The sequence below is a fragment of the Vipera ursinii genome, assembly GCF_947247035.1.
Source record: "Vipera ursinii genome assembly, chromosome: 4".
In the NCBI taxonomy this organism is placed as follows: domain Eukaryota; kingdom Metazoa; phylum Chordata; class Lepidosauria; order Squamata; family Viperidae; genus Vipera; species Vipera ursinii.
Window position 1 is genome coordinate 4,484,948 of NC_139514.1, and position 20,208 is coordinate 4,505,155.

Here is a 20,208-nt window from a genome sequence, read left to right on the forward strand (position 1 = left end):
TTGATAACAGAAGAAGAAATTCTTTTAGCAAATAAGCAATTGAAGGTGGACAAAGCCCCAGGCACGGACGGACTGACTGCGGTCTACTACAAAAATTTACAATTGGAGCTGATAAAGCCATTAAGGGAATTGTTTCAGACAATTCAGAGGGGAGGAAGGGTGCCTCCGTCTTGGAGAACTGCTTTTATTTCCTTGATTCCGAAGGAAGATCAGGATGTTACCCAAGTAAGAAACTACAGACCAATATCACTTTTAAATACAGACTACAAGATATTTGCTAAGGTTTTAGCTAATAGATTGATGAGGGTTTTGCAACAGATGATTCATGGGGATCAAACTGGGTTTATTAGTGGTAGACAAATGAAAAATAATGTGAGGCATATAGTTGATATGGTGGAGTTTTTGGAAAGGAACAACCAGATCCCTGCGGCGTTAATCTTTCTAGATGCTGAAAAAGCTTTTGATCAACTGGATTGGCAATTTCTGATGAAAGTTCTAGATAAAATGAATTTTGGGGATAAATTTTTACAACCAATTAGGGCATTATATCAAAAGCAAACTGCCCGAATAATAGTAAATAATAGCCTGACTGAAGTATGCAATATTGAGAAGGGCACAAGACAAGGGTGTCCGTTATCACCTCTATTATTTGTTTTAACATTGGAGATATTATTGATAAAAATACGGAATTCGGAAAAAATCAAGGGTATTCAAATTAGAGATCAGGATTATAGATTGAGGGCGTTTGCAGACGATCTGGTTGTTACAGTGACCCAGCCAGAAAACTCTGTTGTGGACCTGATGGAGATAATAATGCAATATGGGAAGGTTTCTGGATTCAAGGTTAATGTACAAAAAACAAAAATTTTAGCCAAAAACATGACAGTATCACAAAAGGCCCTTTTAGAAGGGTTAACTGGATTTGAGATTGTTAAAAGGGTTAAATATTTGGGGGTGTATTTGTCACCCTCAAATGCAAAGTTATATAAAAATAATTATGAAAAGTTATGGGGAAAAATTCAAAAAGAATTGGAGAGCTGGGAAAAATTGCAATTGTCTTTACTGGGAAGAATTGCAGCAGTGAAAATGAATGTCCTGCCTAAATTTTTATTTTTATTCCAAATGATACCGATTCTTAAAAAAGACTCTAATTTGGAAGAATGGCAACGGGGTATCAATAAATTTGTATGGGCAGGGAAAAGGCCACGAGTTAAACTTAAGATTATGCAGGATACGCGTGAAAGAGGTGGTCTTAAAATGCCCAACCTTAGATTATATTATGAAGCTGCTGCGTTGTCAGGAATAAGTGATTGGATTAATTTGACACAAGGGAGATTATTAAATCTTGAGGGCCACGACTTGTTATTTGGCTGGCATGCATATTTGTTGTATGATAAGAAGGTAGATAATGTGTTTAAAGTGCATATTTTAAGACAGGCATTGTTGAGAGTTTGGAAGAAGTATAGACATAAGTTAGACTACAAGATGCCGTTGTGGGCAATCCCGAAACATGCAATAGAAAACATAAATGTTGGCTTCAAACATGATGTGACTACGTACAAGGAGATCTTAAGTTTGGAGAGGAACGTCTGGTGTTTGAAGCCGTACAATCTTTTGCGAGATGAGAAGATCGTTCAAACTTGGTTTCAATATGGTCAATTACGTGCCAGGTGGAAAGAAGACCAGAAAATTGGTTTTTCAATGACTGATGAAAATTTGGTAAAGCAAATTAGAAACCAGGGTCCAGCACATATCAAACGGATTTATCTTGCATTGATAGATATTGACTCAGAAACAGAACTTGTTAAAGACTGTATGATAAAATGGGCTCAGAATATTCAAGAAGTTATTACAAAGGACACGTGGGAAAAGATCTGGGTGAGGAACGTAAAATTTACGCAAGCCCAAAACCTAAGAGAGAACTTTTATAAAATGTTTTATAGATGGCATTTAGATCCTAAAAAGCTTGCAAGTATGTATCCGAACTATCAACCTAAATGTTGGAGATGTGGTGGCGAAGATGCAACGTATTTTCATATATGGTGGACCTGCAAAAAGGTTAAGGCTTTTTGGATAAAAATTTGGTGGAATATGCAGAAGATCTTCAAGCAAAGGATAAAGTTTTGTCCGCAATTGTTTTTATTGGGTATAATTACAGATGCTACTGTTGTGGACATTAAGTTGATGTTGAATTTAATCACAGCAGCAAGACTTTTAATAGGTCAATATTGGAAAAAGGAGGAATTGCCGACTATAGAAGAATGGACTCTAAAAGTTTCTGACCTGGCGGAAATGGCAAAGATTTCGGCTTATTTGAAAGATCACTCGCAAGAACGTTATATTATGGAGTGGAAAAAGTGGATTGATCATATCCAGAACAAATATGGGACTAAAAAGTTTCACCTAGCATTTGAATAAGTTTTCTTATTGCTTGTAGTCATTTCATATGAGCTAGAGTGCGATAGACTTAATAGTTTATTGTTGTTAGCATATGGATGCTTATGATTGTTTTTTGTTTTTATACCTTGTACTTAGCTCTGGGAAGTCGGGGGGGGAGGGGGGAATGGGGGGGAGGGATAGGGAGGGTTAGGTAGGGGTGGGTGGAGGGAGGGGGGATTGTTAAAGATAAAATGTATTGTAAAACTTTTCAATAAAAAAAAGTTAGCTTTAAGCAATGGCAAGGGGATTCTGGGAGTTGAAGTCCACTCATCTTAAAGAGGCCATGCTTGAAAAGCACTGGGTTAGTTAACATTTCTGTTATTCAGCAAAGCTAACGAGGCAGTCAAACCACAGACTCTTAATATAGATCGACGGAATTAAGTTGGTTAGTTTCTTTGTCTATGGAGATTCCCAGTGACCCAGGTCATGGTTTTTTCAGGAGGCAACTGGACTTTCTTGCTTTTCTTTGAAGGCGTTTCCCTTCTCATCCAAGAAGCTTCTTCAGGTTCTGACCTGGGCAACACCACAGGGTCATTTGCACCACTTAGATGACCCTGAGGACACAGCCTGACCTCCCAGTGGCCTCAACGACTCTCTCAAAGGATGCAAAGGACCAGCTGTCTGAAAGGAGTATAAATCCTTCCATTCCCCACCATTCAGTCAGAACCTGAAGAAGCTTCTTGGAGGAGAAGCGAAACGTCTTCAAAGAAAAACAAGGAAATCCGCTTGCCTCTTTGAAAAAAGCTCCTTTGATTTCTTTTATTTCCATCCTATGGAACCAGCTGCCCGCAGAGCTCAGGACTGCCCCTGACCTTCGCTCATTCCGCCGGGACCTGAAGACCTGGCTCTTCGAGCTTTCTGGCTTAGACTGAGAGTATTAACTGGGGTTTTAATTGTATTTTTAATTGTAATTGGGTTATATTTCAAGGTTAGTGTAATTATTTTAATTGTTTTTAATTTTTGTAACTTGTCGCATTGTTTTAAAAAACCTTGTGAACCGCCCCGAGTCCTACGGGAGAAGGGCGGTATATAAGTTTAATAAAATAAATAAAACAATGAATCAGTGGAACAACCTGCCTCCAGAGGTGGTGAATGCTCCAACACTGGAGGTTTTTAAGAAGAGACTGGACAGCCATTTGCCTGAAATGGTATAAGGTTTCCTGCCTGAGCAGGGGGTTGGACTAGATGACCTCCAAGGTCCCTTCCAACTTTATTATTATTATTATTATTATTATTATTATTATTATTATTATTATTATTATTATTATTATTATTATTATTATTATTATATAAAATAAATAAATAAATTTTCCATTTAGGATTTCAAGGTGGCATCTACGTTGTCCCCCCACCCTCTTTTTCCCCACAGGGGCTGCCTTGCAAAATAGGCAGGTTTAAAATGAAAGGGACAGCCATGAGTTGTCGCTTCGGGTGGCTAGGTAGCAATCTGGTTTCCTCACTCCTAATCCCACCCTTTTGAGACTATATAGCTGGTTGGGGAATTCTGGGAGTTGAAGTCCACATGCCTTAATGTGGCCCGGGTTGAGAAACGCTGACCTACTGCGCAGCCGTTGTAGTGTAAAAATGGGCAGCTGTGTAAGTTGTAATGTAGAAAAAAAATATGTTCAATAACTCAAATTCCGGCTCTCTTCATCTGGATCCCCGTGTTACCTGGAGCAGCTCTTTAGCAGAACCTCGCTTCTCCACATCCATTTCCAGGCAGCGATTAAGGAAGTCTCTGAATATGGGAGAAAGCTTCTCTGGATTTTGTAGCTCTGGGGTCCCGTTGGTAGCAATGAGATACAAAGCCTGAAATAAAATGAAGAAATAAAGAAGTAGAGAATAAGAGAAAGCAGGGGGGGAGGGGGGGAGGGAGGGAAGGAGGGAGGGAGGAGAAGGGGGGGGAGAAAGATGGATGAGAAGGAGGGTGAGGAAGGAAGGAAGGAAGGAGAAAGGCAGGGAGAGAGGGAGGGAGAAGGAAGGAGGGTGAGGAAAGAAGGAGAAAGGGAGGGAGATGGATGGAGAAGGAAGGAAGGGGAGAAGGAGGAAGGAAGGAGAAAGACAGAGGGAGGGAGGAAGATGGATGGAGGAAGGTGAGGAACGAAGGAAGGAGAAAGGGAGGGGGAGGGAGGAAGGAGAAAGGGAGGGAGAGAGATGGATGGAGAAGGAAGGTGAGGAAGGAAGGAGGAAGGAAAGAAGGAAGGGGAAAGGGAGAGAGGGAGGGAGGAAGATGGATAGAGAAGGGTGAGGAAGGAAGGAAGCAAGGAAGGAAGGAAGCAAGGAAGGAAGGAAGGAAGGAAGGAAGGAAGGAAGGAAAGAAGGAAAAGGGAGGGAGGGAGGGAGGAAGGAGGGAGGGAAAAATTGAATTGTTGATCTAACAACTGGCAGCGTATTTCTTTTGTTAGCAATGTCTTGGTTAGCAAAGCTGGAAATTGCAACCAGGGGATGATGCAACAAGCATTAAGAACCAGCTGGAACCCCAATTCTTGATCTCTGCTCGTCGGGCCATTTAAGCATGCCTCCTTTATACTTCCATCCAAATCCTTGCTCGGTCTCCTTAGGCAGAGAATGTTTCCCATCCTCTTTTCGCTGGGAGGGCTCACCGAAGGCGGAAAGGTGAGACCTGCCCCCGAGGCACAGCTCCGTCTTGAAGCGCAGTGGGGAGGACTGACATCACCAATGCCCAAAGCTTACCCTCAGGGGATTCTCGTTGAGGTACGGGGGTTCCCCCTCAATCATCTCAATGGCCATAATGCCCAGAGACCAGATGTCCACCTTGGGGCCGTAGGCTTTCCTTGTGACCACTTCGGGAGCCATCCAATAGGGCGTCCCCACCATGGTGCTGCGCTTACTCTGCTCCGGAGTGATTTGGGCACAAAAGCCAAAATCAGCTGGAGGAGAAGGAACAAACAAACAAAGGAGCAAAACATTTATGGATGAAAAAGGTTCATGTACCCAATCTTCTAGACATTCCAATCTCTTCATGCAAAACTGCCAACGCTGCTAACATGGAATGTTATTGCTTGACAAGAGATGAAGAAGTAGCCATTTCATATGTTAAATTTGTGTATTGCTTTAAAAGATTTAGTTTAAGGTTGGGAGGGGGAAGGAGGAGGATTGCACCTTCAAGGCCATCTCTCTAAATAAAGAAGATAAGGCCTTGGCGGGTTTTCTAACGGAAGGGAAACTGATTCTTGAAATTAACTGGAGAATATGATTAATGACAAAATTAGAAAGGTGGAGAATTGTGTTTTAATATATTGTGCAAGGGGCGGAGATTTCAGATTCCAGCTTCCTTCGAGCAAGCATGTGCCGGTGTATTAGGCTAATAAAGGACTTTTTAAGGTAAACAATGCCTCAGAGTCACTTGAAAAGCCCATACGTCAGAAACTTGACAAAAACTTTCTTGAATATATTTTTCGGCACGTATGAAAGCCAAACCAGCTCTGGCAAGCCCCTATAGTAAAAGTATAGAATTCCCCCTCCTGCCCTTGAACAGGTCACACCGCCCAATGAAGTGTAAATGTATTGTTATGAGAAAAGGTCTCTGAGACGGGCCAGACACCTGGCGAATCGTCCTTGAATCTCAGGGTCCGCCTTCTTTATCTCGGCAGACCTGCCTTCCATTTCCCCATCCTCCCCCCAAGTTTGTTGGCAAGCTAAGAAGCAATAATTGTTGCACCAGCAAAGCGAGCTTTGAAGGTTGACAGGTGCTACCCAAGAAGGAACAGCAATTCCAAGAACGTCTAGCCACCGTGGGCAACTCCACTCTACCCTTGGAGAAGAGCAAAAAAATATACACTTTTCCATACACTCGGGGCCATACCAGGCCCTTCAGAAAGGTATTAGAGGGTTTGGTATAGTGGGGAAGGTGCTTGTCTAGAAACCAGGAGATGTGGAGTTCGAGTGCTGCCTTAGGCAGGAAAACTGACTGGGTTGACTTTGGACCAATCCCCAAGAGATTATGAGTTCTAGTCCCGCCTTAGGCAGGGAAATGGATTGGGTTGACTTTGGACCGATCAGCAAGAGATTATGAGTTCTAGTCCCGCCTTAGACTGGAAAGCCAACTGGCTGACTTTGGGCTGGTTCCTCTCTCCCAGCCCAGCCCACTTTGCAGGGATGTTTTTTGTGGGGAAAAAGGAGGAAGAAGTATTATGTATACCCCTTGCCTTTTTATTACAAAGTAATAAAAATGGAATAAAAGTCTAAAGGAAAAAAACAAAAAAAATCAGAATTTACTGTCCAAAGAGGGGGCAAACAGATTCCCCACAAAGTAGTTAATGTGGTGCCTCTCTAGGAACACAATGAATATTTTTTTCACCTTTTGCCCATTGAAAATTAATATTAGATCCCAGCGTTGGGATAAAAGGCTTCTATTATTCCTTCATTAGGAGGGGGATCTCCCCACCCGCATCCCCCAGACCCACAGTTGTCGCCAACCATCCAACCACATACTTAGCTTGACAGACCCGTCCATTCCAAGCAGGATGTTGTCACTTTTGATGTCCCGATGGATGACTTGGTTGCAGTGCAGGAATTCCAGCGCTTGAAGGCACTGTGGGGAAACAGAGATGGAGGCCTGTGGGCGTCTGTGGGGCATCTGCGCATTTCCCAGTACCGACACACACCTAACGATGCTGGTGTCAGAAAGGCAGAGGTGGGGTAATGGTATGTGAGAATGACCTTGGGGGACAGAGCAAAGAGTCCGCCACCAAGAGAACAGCCAGGACAGGACAGGACAGGACAGGACAGGAAGGAAGGAAGGAAGGAAGGAAGGAAGGAAGGAAGGAAGGAAGGGAGGGAGGGAGGGAGAAAGGAAGGAAGGAAGGAAGGAAGGAAGGAAGGAAGGGAGGGAGGGAGGGAGGGAGAAAGGAAGGAAGGAAGGAAGGAAGGAAGGAAGGAAGGAAGGAAGGGCAGAATGGATGGATGGATGGATGGAAGGAGTAAGGAGAGTGGGAAGGAAGGAAGGAAAGGAGGGAGGGAGTGAGTAAAGAAGGAAGGGCAGAATGGATGGATGGATGGATGGATAGAAGGAAGGAAGGAAGGAAGGAGTAAAGGAGAAGGAAGGAAGGAAGGAAGGAAGGGAGGGAGGGAGGGAGGGAGGGAGAAAGGAAGGAAGGGAGGGAGGGAGGGAGAAAGGAAGGAAGGAAGGAAGGAAGGAAGCGCAGAATGGATGGATGGATGGATGGAAGGAGTAAGGAGAGTGGGAAGGAAGGAAGGAAGGAAAGGAGGGAGGGAGGGAGTAAAGAAGGAAGGGCAGAATGGATGGATGGATGGATGGAAGGAAGGAAGGAAGGAAGGAGTAAAGGAGAAGGAAGGAAGGAAGGAAGGAAGGAAGGAAGGAAGGAAGGAAGGAAGGAAGGAAGGAAGGAAGGAAGGAAGGAAGGAAAATTCTACAGGCTATACAGTTCAACCTGGGCTATTTTCAGGGCAGATGCATCTCTGAATATCTCCGTGAATTTTTAACCAACTTCTCCAGTACATTCGAAGCTCTGGCGCTGTTGGGGCCATCGGGCAATCTGGGAAGGAAATGTCTCTGACCCCCTGACCCAAAGGGACACAGGCTGTCTAGTCTTCATTAAAAGTCTTACCTCACGGCACACGGCCGCTATCTGTCCTTCATCCATGCAGGTCTCCGTTACCACGTCTGTCAACGAACCGCCAGCCAAATACTCCATGACCACCCACAGCTCGTCTCCCACCAGGTAACTGCAGCGAAGCGAAGAAAGAGGCGTTTGTCAGCCAAACACAAACACACCCATTGCCAAAGCCACATATGGAGCCATGTGTAAAAATAGAGCAAGCTGGCATAACGCAGGCCGTCAAGAGGAAGCCACAAAAATCACGTCGCAAACACAAGACGAGTGAATTTGGGGTAGGTTGGGGAGCAAATCTAGGTTTGGATTCCTGGTTAGAGGCGACACTTTCTGGAGCGTTGTCCTTCTGCCAGTTCTCTGCTTTGCCCACCCCCGGAATTGAACAGATTCTCGGGTGCCTCTTTTGGAGAACAAGATCTCAAGAGAAGAGAATAATTGTGGCTCCGGGTTGAACTGTGGGGTCCTTGGTGCTCTCTTGAGCTTGGTTGTTTTCCCGTAGATGTTTCATGTCCCAACACTCAACAGTGCACTGATGATGTGACCTACTTGGGTCATGAAATGTCTGCCAGAAGACACCCAAGCTCAGAGAGCACCAGGGACCCCACAGATCTTCTCTATCACTCCTCCTCCTCCAGCCCCACTACATATTATCACCGATGATGTTACCTAGTTGGATCATGAAACGTCTGCCAGAAGACACCCAAGCTCAGACAGCACCAGGGGCCCCAGAACAAACAAGGTCTCTCCTGTGTAGCTTTTGTAAAGCAGATTGAAGAACAAAATGTCAAAGGTCCCACTTTTGCAGAAAATCTGGAGCTTCGCTGATTAATTATTCTCAGGAAATTCCTCCTTAATTACAGAACATAGAATATAAAACATAGAATAAAAGGGTTGGAAGGGACGTTGGAGATCTTCTTGTCGAACTACTTTTCAAGCAGGAGATCCTATAAATCAGACATGTCAAACACAAGGCCCGGGGGCCAGATCCGGCCCGCGAAGTGGTTTCATGTGGCCCGCGAAGCCATCCTGGAAACAGTGAGGGAACGGCCCCCACTGCCTTGGCCCTGGCCCAGAGACCCTCCTTCTGCCAGAGACCCTCAAATCTGTCCCACTCCTGCCCAGGCCCCCATAGGCACCCTTGATGCGAACGATGTAGAGCTGGCCATGCCCACCCAGTAGGCCATTTGCACTCTAGCCACGCCCATGCAGTAGGCCACACCCACCCGGCCCCCTGAGGGCAACCACAATGCTGATGCGGCCCTCAATGAAATTGAGTTTGACACCCCTGCTATAAATGGTTGTCCAGTCTCTTCTTAAAGACTTCCAGTGTTGGAGCATTCACAACTTCTGGTGGCAAGCAGTTCCACTGGTTAATTGTTCTCACTGTCAGGAAATTAATCCTTAGTTCTATCTTGGTTCTCTCCTTGATCAGTTTCCATCAGTTGCTTCTTGTCTTGCCTTCAGGTGCTTTGGAGAATAGCTTGACTCCCTCTTCTTTGGGGCAGCCCCTGAGATATTGGAACACTGCTATCATGTCCCTCCTCACCCTTCTCTTGGTTAGACATGACAATCAACAGGAGAGCATGTTCTACAGCCAAGCAGAGAAGTTTGAAGAGCCATATTATAAGAGCCTAGTTCTCAGTCTTCATCATAAATTGCCAGAGGTCTCACGTAACTGACTTCTGAGCATGAAATTATAATTGCGCCTCATAAAGAGGCTTGAAAATCACACTTTGTTCATTTCTGATCTCACCTCCCTCGTTTCCCATCAAGCGTTTTTCAGAGGTCCCAGTTTTGATTATTTCAGAAATCCCTCCTCGTTTAACTCTGGAAAAAACAGATTTGATGACCGTTTTTCAAACGTTAAGACCATGGCACCCCATGGTCAGGTGCTGAAAGTTCAGATGGTTGGTAAATGACTCATATTTATGACAGTTGCGGTGTCCTGGGGGTGGGGGGTGGTCATGTGATCCCCTTATGCAATTAAGAAGAGCAACTAAGATGATCCAAGGCCTGGAGATCAAAACATAGGAAGAACGGCTGTGGGACTTGGGTCTGGCTAGTCTGAAGAAAAGAAGAAATAGGAGAGAGTATCTGAGGGGCTGCCACAAAGATGAGGGGGGGTCACATTATTCACCAGAGCACCAGAGGGCAGGACAAGAAACAATGGCTGGAAACTGATCAAAGAGAGAAACAACCTGGAATTGAGGAGAAACTTCCTGACAGTGAGGACAATCAACCAGTGGAACAGCTTGCCACCAGAAATCGTGGGCACTCCATCACTGGAGATTTTTAAGAAGAGACTGGACATTCACCTATCTTGAGGTGGTATAGGTTCCCCTGCTTAAGCAGGGGGCTGGACTAGAAGACCTCCATGGTCCCTTCCAGCTCTATTCTATTCTATTCTATTCTATTCTATTCTATTCTATTCTATTCTATTCTATTCTATTCTATTCTATTCTATTCTATTCTATTCTATTCTATTCTATTCTATTCCAGGGCTTTTCAACCAGTGGTACGGGTACCACCTGTGGTACATTGGCACCTGGCAGGTGGTACGCGACCATCCTAGAAAAGTGGTAGCGGGGGAGGGGATTGAGCTGAACCGGTGGCAGCACTGCACAAGCCTGAGCGAGAGACGGCTGGAGCTGCAGGGCTGTCAGGGCTCAGCGGAAGCGCCAGGATTAGTGCCAGGCTCCAGCTGGAGCTCAGCACTGATCCTGGCACGTTTGCTGAGCCTAGAAGTAGCACCCATCAGCTGGAATGTTGCAACATCTCCAGGGTCTTGTGATTTACATTCGGATGCTTGGCAACTGATTCATATTTATGACGGTCACAGTGTCCCAGGGTCACGTGAAGTGACCAAAACCTGCTGCAACCACCCAGCAGAGGGGGGGGACTACAAACCAAACACCCACCCCACCCCACCCACCCGCTGCCAATCCTCAACAGAAATGCTCACAACAATGAAAACCTCGGATTAAAATTAAAATCGAGACAAGAACTGGAAAATCAGGGTATCAACCTGTTGTGGAGGGCACAGCTACAAATGCAAAATAGATATGAAAAAGGTGTGAAACTATGGGTTTTATAAAGTACAAACTGTATTTGATAAGATATTGTTAACCTCTGATGAGAAATTAATTAAGAAAATGTATAATTTTTTGTTAATTTTGGAGATGGAAAGTGAACAAACCAAAGAAACAATGACAAGGTAGGCAAAAATTTTTGGTTATAATATAGAACTAGAAAAAAGGCAAAAATTATGGGAGAGAGATTATAAATTGACAATGTCAACTTCGTCTAAAGAAAATCTATATAAAGTGTTTTATAGATGGCACTTGCCACCAGCAAGATTAGCAAAAATGTTTAAAAATACCAGTATGTCAGATAGATGTCGGAAATGTAGACATCACTCAGGCACGTATTATCATATCTGGCGGACATGTGATAAAGCAAAGGCTTATCAGAAAAAAAATACATGCCTGGTTAGAAAAAAGGTTGGGAGAACATGTAGAATTTAATTCTGAACCTTTTCTATTAGGTATGATACCAGAAAAGATTAATAAAGAAAGTTTATATTCGGTTCTCCACATTACAACAGCAGCAAAAATAACCTTTGCGCAATACTGGAAAAATGAAGGAGTACCACCAGAGGAAGAAGTAATTAAAAAAATATTGGAATGCGCAGAGATGGACAGATTAACTATGAGATTGAAAGATGAAGAAACAGAATACTACCAAACCTGGGAGTCATTCTACACATGGCTAGAGGAGAGAACCAAAGATTAGGATTTGACTATGTATTAGCGCTTTTGAACCCAGACTGCACGCTGGTTGAAAAACTAACATATGTATGTAAGAAAAAAAACTAATAAAATCTTTATAAAAAACAAAAACACCCCCCCACCCCTATTCTATTCTATTCTATTCTATTCTATTCTATTCTAACTTTCTGACAAGCAAAATCAATGGGGGAAGCCAGATTCATTTAATAACCCTGTTTCTAATTTAAACTGCAGTGATTCGCTTAACAACTCTGTCAAGAAAAGTTGTAAAATGGGGCAAAACTCACTTAACAAATGTCTCGTTTAGCCGCATAAATTTTGGGTTCAATTGAATGTAATAGGTCAGGAGCACTTTTAACCAGCAGAACAGTTTCTAGCAAAAGATTGTATGGTTGAGAAATACTTAGATAAAAAAAGCTGGAGGGAATATTAATATTCTTCTCATATTTTGAGAGGCAAAGATTTGAACAGGGGTTTTTACACAAGAGATTCGTCTGGAAGTTCCCCGCCCATACTTAGGCAATATTATTGTACCTTGTTTAAAAAAAACCTGATAGTTCTGCAATTTAATACTTGCCCAGTGAATTCCTGCATCGATCAAGTCGCTTTTAAAGGAAAAATATCAACGTTGATAAGTTACTGAAGTTTTTGTCCCACTCTGTAAACTGTCTCTCTTAGCAACAGAAATTTTGGGCATGGGGATGCCACAACGGTCTTAAGTGTGAAAAACAGTCGTAAGCCACTGTTTTCAGTGTCTTTCTAACTTCAAACTGTCAATATACTAATGTTTGTAATACAAGGACTATCACAGATAGATAGGTTTCTGTGTGTGTGTGTGTGTGTGTGTGTGGATAGATAGATAGATAGATAGATAGATAGATAGATAGATAGATAGATAGATAGATAGATAGATAGATAGATGATAGATAGACAGATTATACATAGATAGATAGATGATAGATAGACAGACAGATTAGATAGAGATAGATAGATAGATAGATAGATAGATAGATAGATAGATAGATATAGATCGATCTAGATCGATATAAACAGCTATCGTATATACATACATACATACATACATACATACATACATACATACATATATATATATATATATATATATATATATATATATATATATATATATATATATATATATGAAGGGACGCGGTGGCTCAGTGGGTTAGGACGCTGAGCTTGTCGATCAGAAGGTCGGCAGTTTGTCGGGTCGAATCCCGAGTGCCGCGTAGCAGAGTGAGCGCCTGCTACTCGTCCTAGCTTCTGCCAACCTAGCAGTTCGAAAGCACGTAAAAATGCAAGTAGAAAAATAGGGACCACTCCGGTGGGAAGGGAACAGCGTTCCGTGCGCCTTTGGTGTCTAGTCATGCCGGCCACATGACCACGGAGACGTCCTCGGACAAGCGCTGGCTCTTCGGCTTTGAAACGGAGACGAGCACCGGCCCCTAGAGTTGGAAACGACTAGCACGCACGTGCGGGGGAACCTTTACCTTTACCTTATATATATATGGACATCCCTAGAAACGTGTTTTAGTTATTGATAGCTCGATAGATTTAAAACTATTAAATGGATGAATAAAATGCCTCCCCATGTATTTCACAATTAAGAATTACAGCTTTCTGGAAGATGCTTTGGCTGCTGCCTACAACACCATGGCAACAGATACTGTACCCCAAGCCACTTGCAAGCATCTGTTTTAGAAAAAGGATTTTTTTTCAAAAAAAAAAAAAAAAAGATTAAACTCCACAAATAAACACAAAAACAAGGAGAGGAAGAAGCAAACAGAGAGAAGCAAAAGCCAAAGGGAGATTATTTTAATCCCAGGCATCTTTTCTTCACCATGACTTCCACAGTAGAATCAGTCCCAGTTTGATTTTTTTTTTCCGGGAACAGGAAAAAGCAACATATTTGGCACAGCAAGGATCATTTTGCCTTTCGCCAAGAGCAGCATGTCCATATGACGGCCAAAACAAGACAATATTACATACAGTAAATAAGAGCTGGTCAGTCTCTTGTCCACTTTTTTTAGTGGGATTATTTTTAAGAGTTTTTTAAACGAAGGCACAGAATGAGAAGAAGGGCTTCAAGAGAAAATGCATTGAAGAGAAAGTTTGATAAGGGTTAAAGATTGAAGTATCCAGACGGTCCTTAACTTATGACCACAATTCAGCCCCAAATCCCACTTCCTCCTAGCACTGATGATGTTTCCTAGTTGGATAATGAGACGTCTGCAAGAAAACCATCAAGCTCAGAGAGCACCAAGAACCCCCCACTCCTCCTCCTCCTCCTCTCCATAAATCCCAATCCCTTCTAGTACTGATGATGTTCCCTAGTTGGGTCACGAAAGGTTTGCAAGAAAACCACCCAGCTCAGAGAGCATCAAGGAACCCACAGTCCTTCCTCCTCCCCCTCCTCCTCCTCCCTTCTAGCACTGATGATGTTCCCTAGTTGGGTAGTGAAACGTCCGCAAGAAAACTACCAAGTTCAGAAGGCATCAAGGACCCCTCATTTCAACCCTGAGCGACAAATATTCTCCTTCTATCAATTTACAAACCGATCAACTAAATTCAAATCAACGCCGTCATTGTGGCAACTTGTGGGATGCGGCCCGGTTCCATTCCTTGGGATCTCCTGACTTCTTCTCTCCCACCGCCCCGTCAAGCTCAGCTCCCCTGTTTTATTTAATCCCTTTTTAATATTTTTTTTAAGGGAAAACAAGGGGCAAACTTTTCGGCCTTCACTCCCCATAATTTCGGTTATCTTTGGGGCAAGCGAGGAGACAACACCGATTGCTGCAAACGTGGCTGCGTAAAACGAGAAGACGGCCCGCCCCGTATCTTAATTGCAGGGTACCTGTCCAGGTAATTGACAATGTTGGGGTTCTTGTTTTCCCTCATGACGAGAATTTCATTAATGATCAGCTCCTTCTTCGGCTGCTGCTGCAAATTCATCTGTTTGATGGCAACCTAAATTTTGGAAGCAGGGGGTGGGGGGGGTGGGGAAGGAAAAAAGGAATCCATCAGTCTGGTCGCGAGAATCACAATTCTAATAGTGGCAGAAGATATTAGAAAGACGGGCAGTCGTCAATTTACGACCGTAATGGCGGTCATTAAGCAAGGCGCCCATGTGATCGCCTCGCTAATGACCGCAATCCTGGCTCTCCCGTTGCTGTCGTTAAGTGACTTTATGGCTCGTTAAGCATTTTTTATACTGACCCAATATTCCAAATGTGCTCTCCCCAAAGCATTCTAAAGCGATATGAACACGTCACGTGATCTTGATTCTATCCCGCTGTGGCAGCCCCTCAAATATTGGAAGGCTGCTATCATGTCCCCCCCCTCGTCCTTCTTTTCATTAAACCGGACATACCCAATTCCTGCGACCGTTCTTGATACGTCTTAGCCTCCAGTCCCCTCCCAGTTCCCTCTGCACCATCTACCATTTCACACCTGTCGGAGCGTTTACCTCTTGTGCAGTTGCTACATCCATCGCTGTGTAAACCGTTCCTGAAGCCCTGAAGGGCAAAAAAGAAAGAAGACAAATCTCTTTTTTTTAAAAAGAAAAAGCTTCAAGTACCATATATAAGCATTGATAAGCCCATCTGCAGATAAGGCCAGGGGTTCTCGACATAAATTTAATAAGAGGCCCCTGGTTAATTTTTTAGTCAAATTTTTTAGGGGGTTGGGGAGGGGGGTGGAGGGTAGTGGTTGTCTGGCGGTGGGGGGTAGCCAAACAACTTTGTTGCAGGCCAGGCCTGGGTCTGACGGTGTTCGGGGGGAGCGGGTTGTGGTCACATCTGGGGCTCATGAGCGGGTCGTGGGATTACCAATTCCCACGACGGGGAACGGCAGCGGGCGGATAGACAGGGGGCCATATCGTTACCGGGAGGGCCGTCTCCGCTGTCTACAAGCGGTGAGGCGCTCCGACCCTCTGGTTCTTCCCCGAGGTCCCGGGAGCGGGGATGTGCAGCCTCCTGAGCTCCGGCTGGTGTACCTGAATGCCAGGTCCGTGGTTAATAAAGCTCCCCTCGTTAGGGATTTAGTTGAGGGTGAGCATGCGGACCTGGCTTGCATCACGGAGACTTGGTTGGGCCTAGAGGGTGGGGTCCCTTTGGTTGACCTCTGCCCACCAGGCTTCCGGGTGCTACACCGGCCACGAGCTCAAGGTAGGGGTGGGGGAGTGGCGGTTACCATTAGGGAGACCTTATGTCCGCGGGAGACCACCGTTCCTCAGATAGTCGGGTGTGAGTCTCTCTTTATGAGATTTGGTCCTGGAGCGCAGTTGGGCTTGCTGCTGGTGTACATTTCGCCTAGTCGCACAGCGGCAGCCCTGCCCGAGCTGCTCGATATCCTCTCGGGTTTGGTGGTTGAGTTTCCCAATCTTATAGTTTTGGGAGACTTCAATCTACCATCCCTGGGAGGTTCATCTGAGCTAGCTCGGGAGTTCATGGCTTCCATGACGGCCATGGACCTGACGCAAGTAATTTCAGAGCCAACTCATGAGGGAGGCCACACCCTTGACCTGATTTTTTTATCTAGACGGTGGTTGGATGATCTAGGTGGGGGCTCTCCATTTATTATGCCCCTGTCATGGACCGATCATCATCTCCTGCGGCTGGTCTTCCGTTTTGCCACCCCCCGCCGTGGGGGTACGGAGCCAATTAGATGGTACCGCCCCAGACGCTTAATGGATCCTGATAGATTCCAAGCGGCGCTGGGGTCCCCACCTGCCTCCACTGCTCACAGCTCGGCTGATGCCTTAGTGGAAGCCTGGGAAAGGGCAGCCGCTGAGGCACTTGACCGGGTTGTACCCTTGCGGCCCCTGACCCGGCGCAGATCCCAGCGAGCTCCATGGTTTTCCGCGGAGCTCCGGGAGATGAAGCGTCGGAAACGGGGCCTAGAGAGCTGCTGGAGGTCTAGCCGATCCGAACCCGACCGGTTGCGGTTAAGAACCTATATTAGGTCTTATCTCGCAGCGATGAGGGTGGCGAGGTGCAATTACTTCTCCACCCTCATCGCGTCCGCAGATAATCGCCCGGCCGCCTTGTTTAGGGTGACTCGCTCACTTCTTAATCAGGAGGTGAGGGAGGATCCCTTGCAAGGTCGTGCCGAGGAATTTAGTCAACATCTGTCGGATAAAATCGCTCGGATTCGGACCGGTTTGGACTCCAGCTGGGCAGAGTCAGGCGATCAGGACACGGGCGGCCTTGTCAATGTTATCTGGGAAGAGTTTGATTCTGTGACCCCTGATGAAGTGGACAGGATTATGGGGAGGCTGAGCTCCTCCACATGTTTGTTGGACCCGTGCCCTTCCTGGCTGGTTTATGCAGCTAGGGAGAGGACACGAGGCTGGCTCCAGGCGGTTATATCTGCTTCTCTGAGTGAGGGTTATTTCCCCACCGTCTTGAAGGAGGCGGTGGTGAGACCTCTCCTCAAGAAGCCTGCCCTGGACCCAGCTGTTTTGAACAACTTTCGTCCAGTCTCCAACCTTCGCTTTCTTGCGAAGGTTGTTGAGAGTGTGGTGGCGCATCAGCTCCCTCTAGTCCTGGATGAAGCGGATTATCTGGACCCCTACCAATCGGGTTTCAGGCCCGGGTACAGCACGGAGACGGCATTGGTCGCGCTGGTGAATGATCTCTGGAGGGCGCGGGATAGGGGACATTCCTCTGTCCTAGTCCTATTAGACCTCTCAGCGGCTTTCGATACCATCGACCATGGTATCTTGCTGCGGCGTCTCAGGGGATTGGGAGTGGGAGGCACAGTTCTTCAGTGGTTCTCCTCCTATCTCCTGGGACGTTCGCAGTCGGTGTTGGCAGGGGGGCAGAGATCGGCCCCTAGGTCTCTCGTTTGTGGAGTTCCTCAGGGGTCGGTTCTCTCGCCTCTCCTGTTCAACATCTATATGAAACCGCTGGGTGAGATCATTCGTGGTTTTGGAGTTGGGTATCATCAGTATGCCGATGATACCCAACTTTTCTTTTCGACCCCAAACCACCCCAGTGATGCCCTCGCCGTGATGTCCCGTTGCCTGGAGGCGGTTCGGGTCTGGATGGGGAGGAACAGACTTCAGCTCAACCCTGACAAGACTGAGTGGCTGTGCATTCCGGCATCCCGGGACATTCAAAATATTCCATCGCTTTCTATGGGGGGTGAGCTTTTACCCCCCGTGGATAGGGCTCGCAACTTGGGAGTCCTCCTAGATTCACGGCTTACCTTAGAAGATCATATAGTGGCCGTGACTAGGGGGGCTTTCGCCCAGGTTCGCCTGGTGCGCCAGTTGCGGCCCTATCTGAACCGGGATGCCCTGTGTACGGTCACTCATGCGCTCGTGACCTCTCGCCTTGACTACTGTAATGCTCTCTACATGGGGCTTCCCTTGAAGAGCACTCGGAGGCTCCAACTGGTACAGAATGCGGCCGCGAGAGTTGTCTTGGGAGTTTCCCGGTACTCCCATGTTACACCTTTGCTCCGCGAGCTGCATTGGTTACCAGTTGTCTTTCGGGTGAGGTTCAAGGTGTTGGTTACGATCTTTAAGTCCCTACATGGCATGGGTCCGGGGTACCTCAGGGACCACCTGCTGCCGGCATCGATTCCCCTCCGCCCTGTGCGTTCCCACAGAGAGGGCCTCCTCAGGGTGCCGCCAGTCAGGGAATGCCGACTGGCGGCCCCCAGGGGGAGGGCCTTCTCTGTGGGCGCTCCGGCATTATGGAATCAACTGCCGGTGGAGCTCCGGATGGCACCAGACCTCCGAACTTTCCGTCGGGGCCTGAAGACTCACCTGTTTGAAATAGCTGGTCTGGCCTGATGGGGGATTATGGGTTTTTAATTGTTTTTAAATTTGTATTATCGTTTTAATTGGGCATGGGTTTAATCCTTTTTTAATTTTTGTATTGTCTTTTTTATATATGCCCTGTGAACCGCCCTGAGTCCCTACCAAGGAGAAGGGCGGTATATAAATCAAATAAACTATAAACTATAAACTATAAGCCGATCCTCAATTTTTAACCAAAATTGTCCAAGCGTGCACAGTTTTATTGCGCTGAGGTAACCCAGGAGTAAATACGGTAAACAGTGGTTTGTCTTAAATGGTGGTTTATATTACACATTATCTACAAATATACACAAGGAACAATTACATACACAGCAAGTACAGCAAACGGAAGAGAGAAAGACTCCAGCAAAAAACTTCCCTTTTATACTCAGACTCTTAAAGGGATACACACACCTGCTGAGTCATTCCTAACATTGCACCATTCATCTCACATTATACAAGCCGGTTAGCTTCTAAATCATTACCTTGCAAAGATATTGTGTAAAATGTGCCCCCCGTGGATAAGTCGGCTCTCACAATTTTCATATCTTTTAAATTTTCACAATTGGCTTATGTGTGGGTAATCCACGAATTGTCCATTTTTCATTATCCATTTTAGTTCAACATGCAAGGCTCAGCTTATCCGCAGATGGGCTTATGCACAAGTATCTACGGGATGCGCAGATATTTTACAAAAGAAAATATATTCATAGATAAGCCCATCTGGGGATAAGATGAACTCAATTTGGGGGGTAGAGATAGCCCTCAACTCACAACTACAATCCAGCCCCCAAATTTTTGTCAGTAAGAAAGGCACTTCTTTCTGCCCCGTTTTACGACCTTTTTTGCCACAGTTGTTAAGTGAACCACTGAAGGTGTTCAGTTAGTAACAAAATTGTTAAAATGAATTCGGTTTCCCCATTGACTTTGCCTGTCAGAAGGCTGCAAAAGGGGATCACGTGATCCCGGGACACTGCGACCGTCATAAATATGAGACAGTTGCCAAGCACCCAAAATTTGATCACGTGACCACGGAGATGCTGCAAGTGTGAAAACCGGTCATAAGCCACTTATTTCAGTGCCGTTATAACGGCACTGAAAAGAGTGACTTATGACCGGTTTTCACACTTACGACCATGGCAGCATCAGTCACTAAATGAATGGTTGTTAAGTCAAGGACTACCTGTACAAAGATATTTTTTAAAATGTATATTTTAAAATGTATAAGCCTATCTGTGCATAAGCCAAATGCAATTTTGAGGGTATATTATGGCACTTAAAATTCTTGGCTGGTTCGGGAATATATACAGAAAATTGACTTATTTGTAAACGTTATCATAAGCATTCTACGGTGACTGTTTGAAGTTACAACAGCACTGAAAAAAAAAGATTTTTGACCATTTTCCACAGAACTGAGCCTTGGTCGCGTGATCAAAATTCGGATGCTTCTCAAGTGACTCGTATTTATGACGGCCGCAGTGTCCCGGGGTCAAGTGATCCCCTTTTGTGACCGTCTAACCAGCGAAGTCAAAATGGGGAAGCCAGATTCACTTAA

At 45.4% G+C, this 20,208-nt stretch overlaps 1 protein-coding gene across 2 annotated transcripts in view; it reads right to left on the minus strand.

Annotated features, from left to right (window-relative positions):
* The window catches only part of PAK1 (p21 (RAC1) activated kinase 1), an 82,821-nt gene that overhangs the window by 4,547 nt on the left and 58,066 nt on the right, over nt 1-20,208 (minus strand). For both annotated transcript variants that reach the window (XM_083362131.1, XM_083362132.1), the window contains 6 exons: nt 15,312-15,360; nt 14,700-14,812; nt 8,031-8,148; nt 6,895-6,994; nt 5,134-5,330; nt 4,111-4,248 (listed from right to left, as the gene is read on the minus strand). In XM_083362131.1, coding sequence (XP_083218257.1) covers nt 4,111-4,248; nt 5,134-5,330; nt 6,895-6,994; nt 8,031-8,148; nt 14,700-14,812; nt 15,312-15,360 — 715 coding nt within the window. The remainder of the gene's footprint in view (nt 1-4,110; nt 4,249-5,133; nt 5,331-6,894; nt 6,995-8,030; nt 8,149-14,699; nt 14,813-15,311; nt 15,361-20,208) is intronic.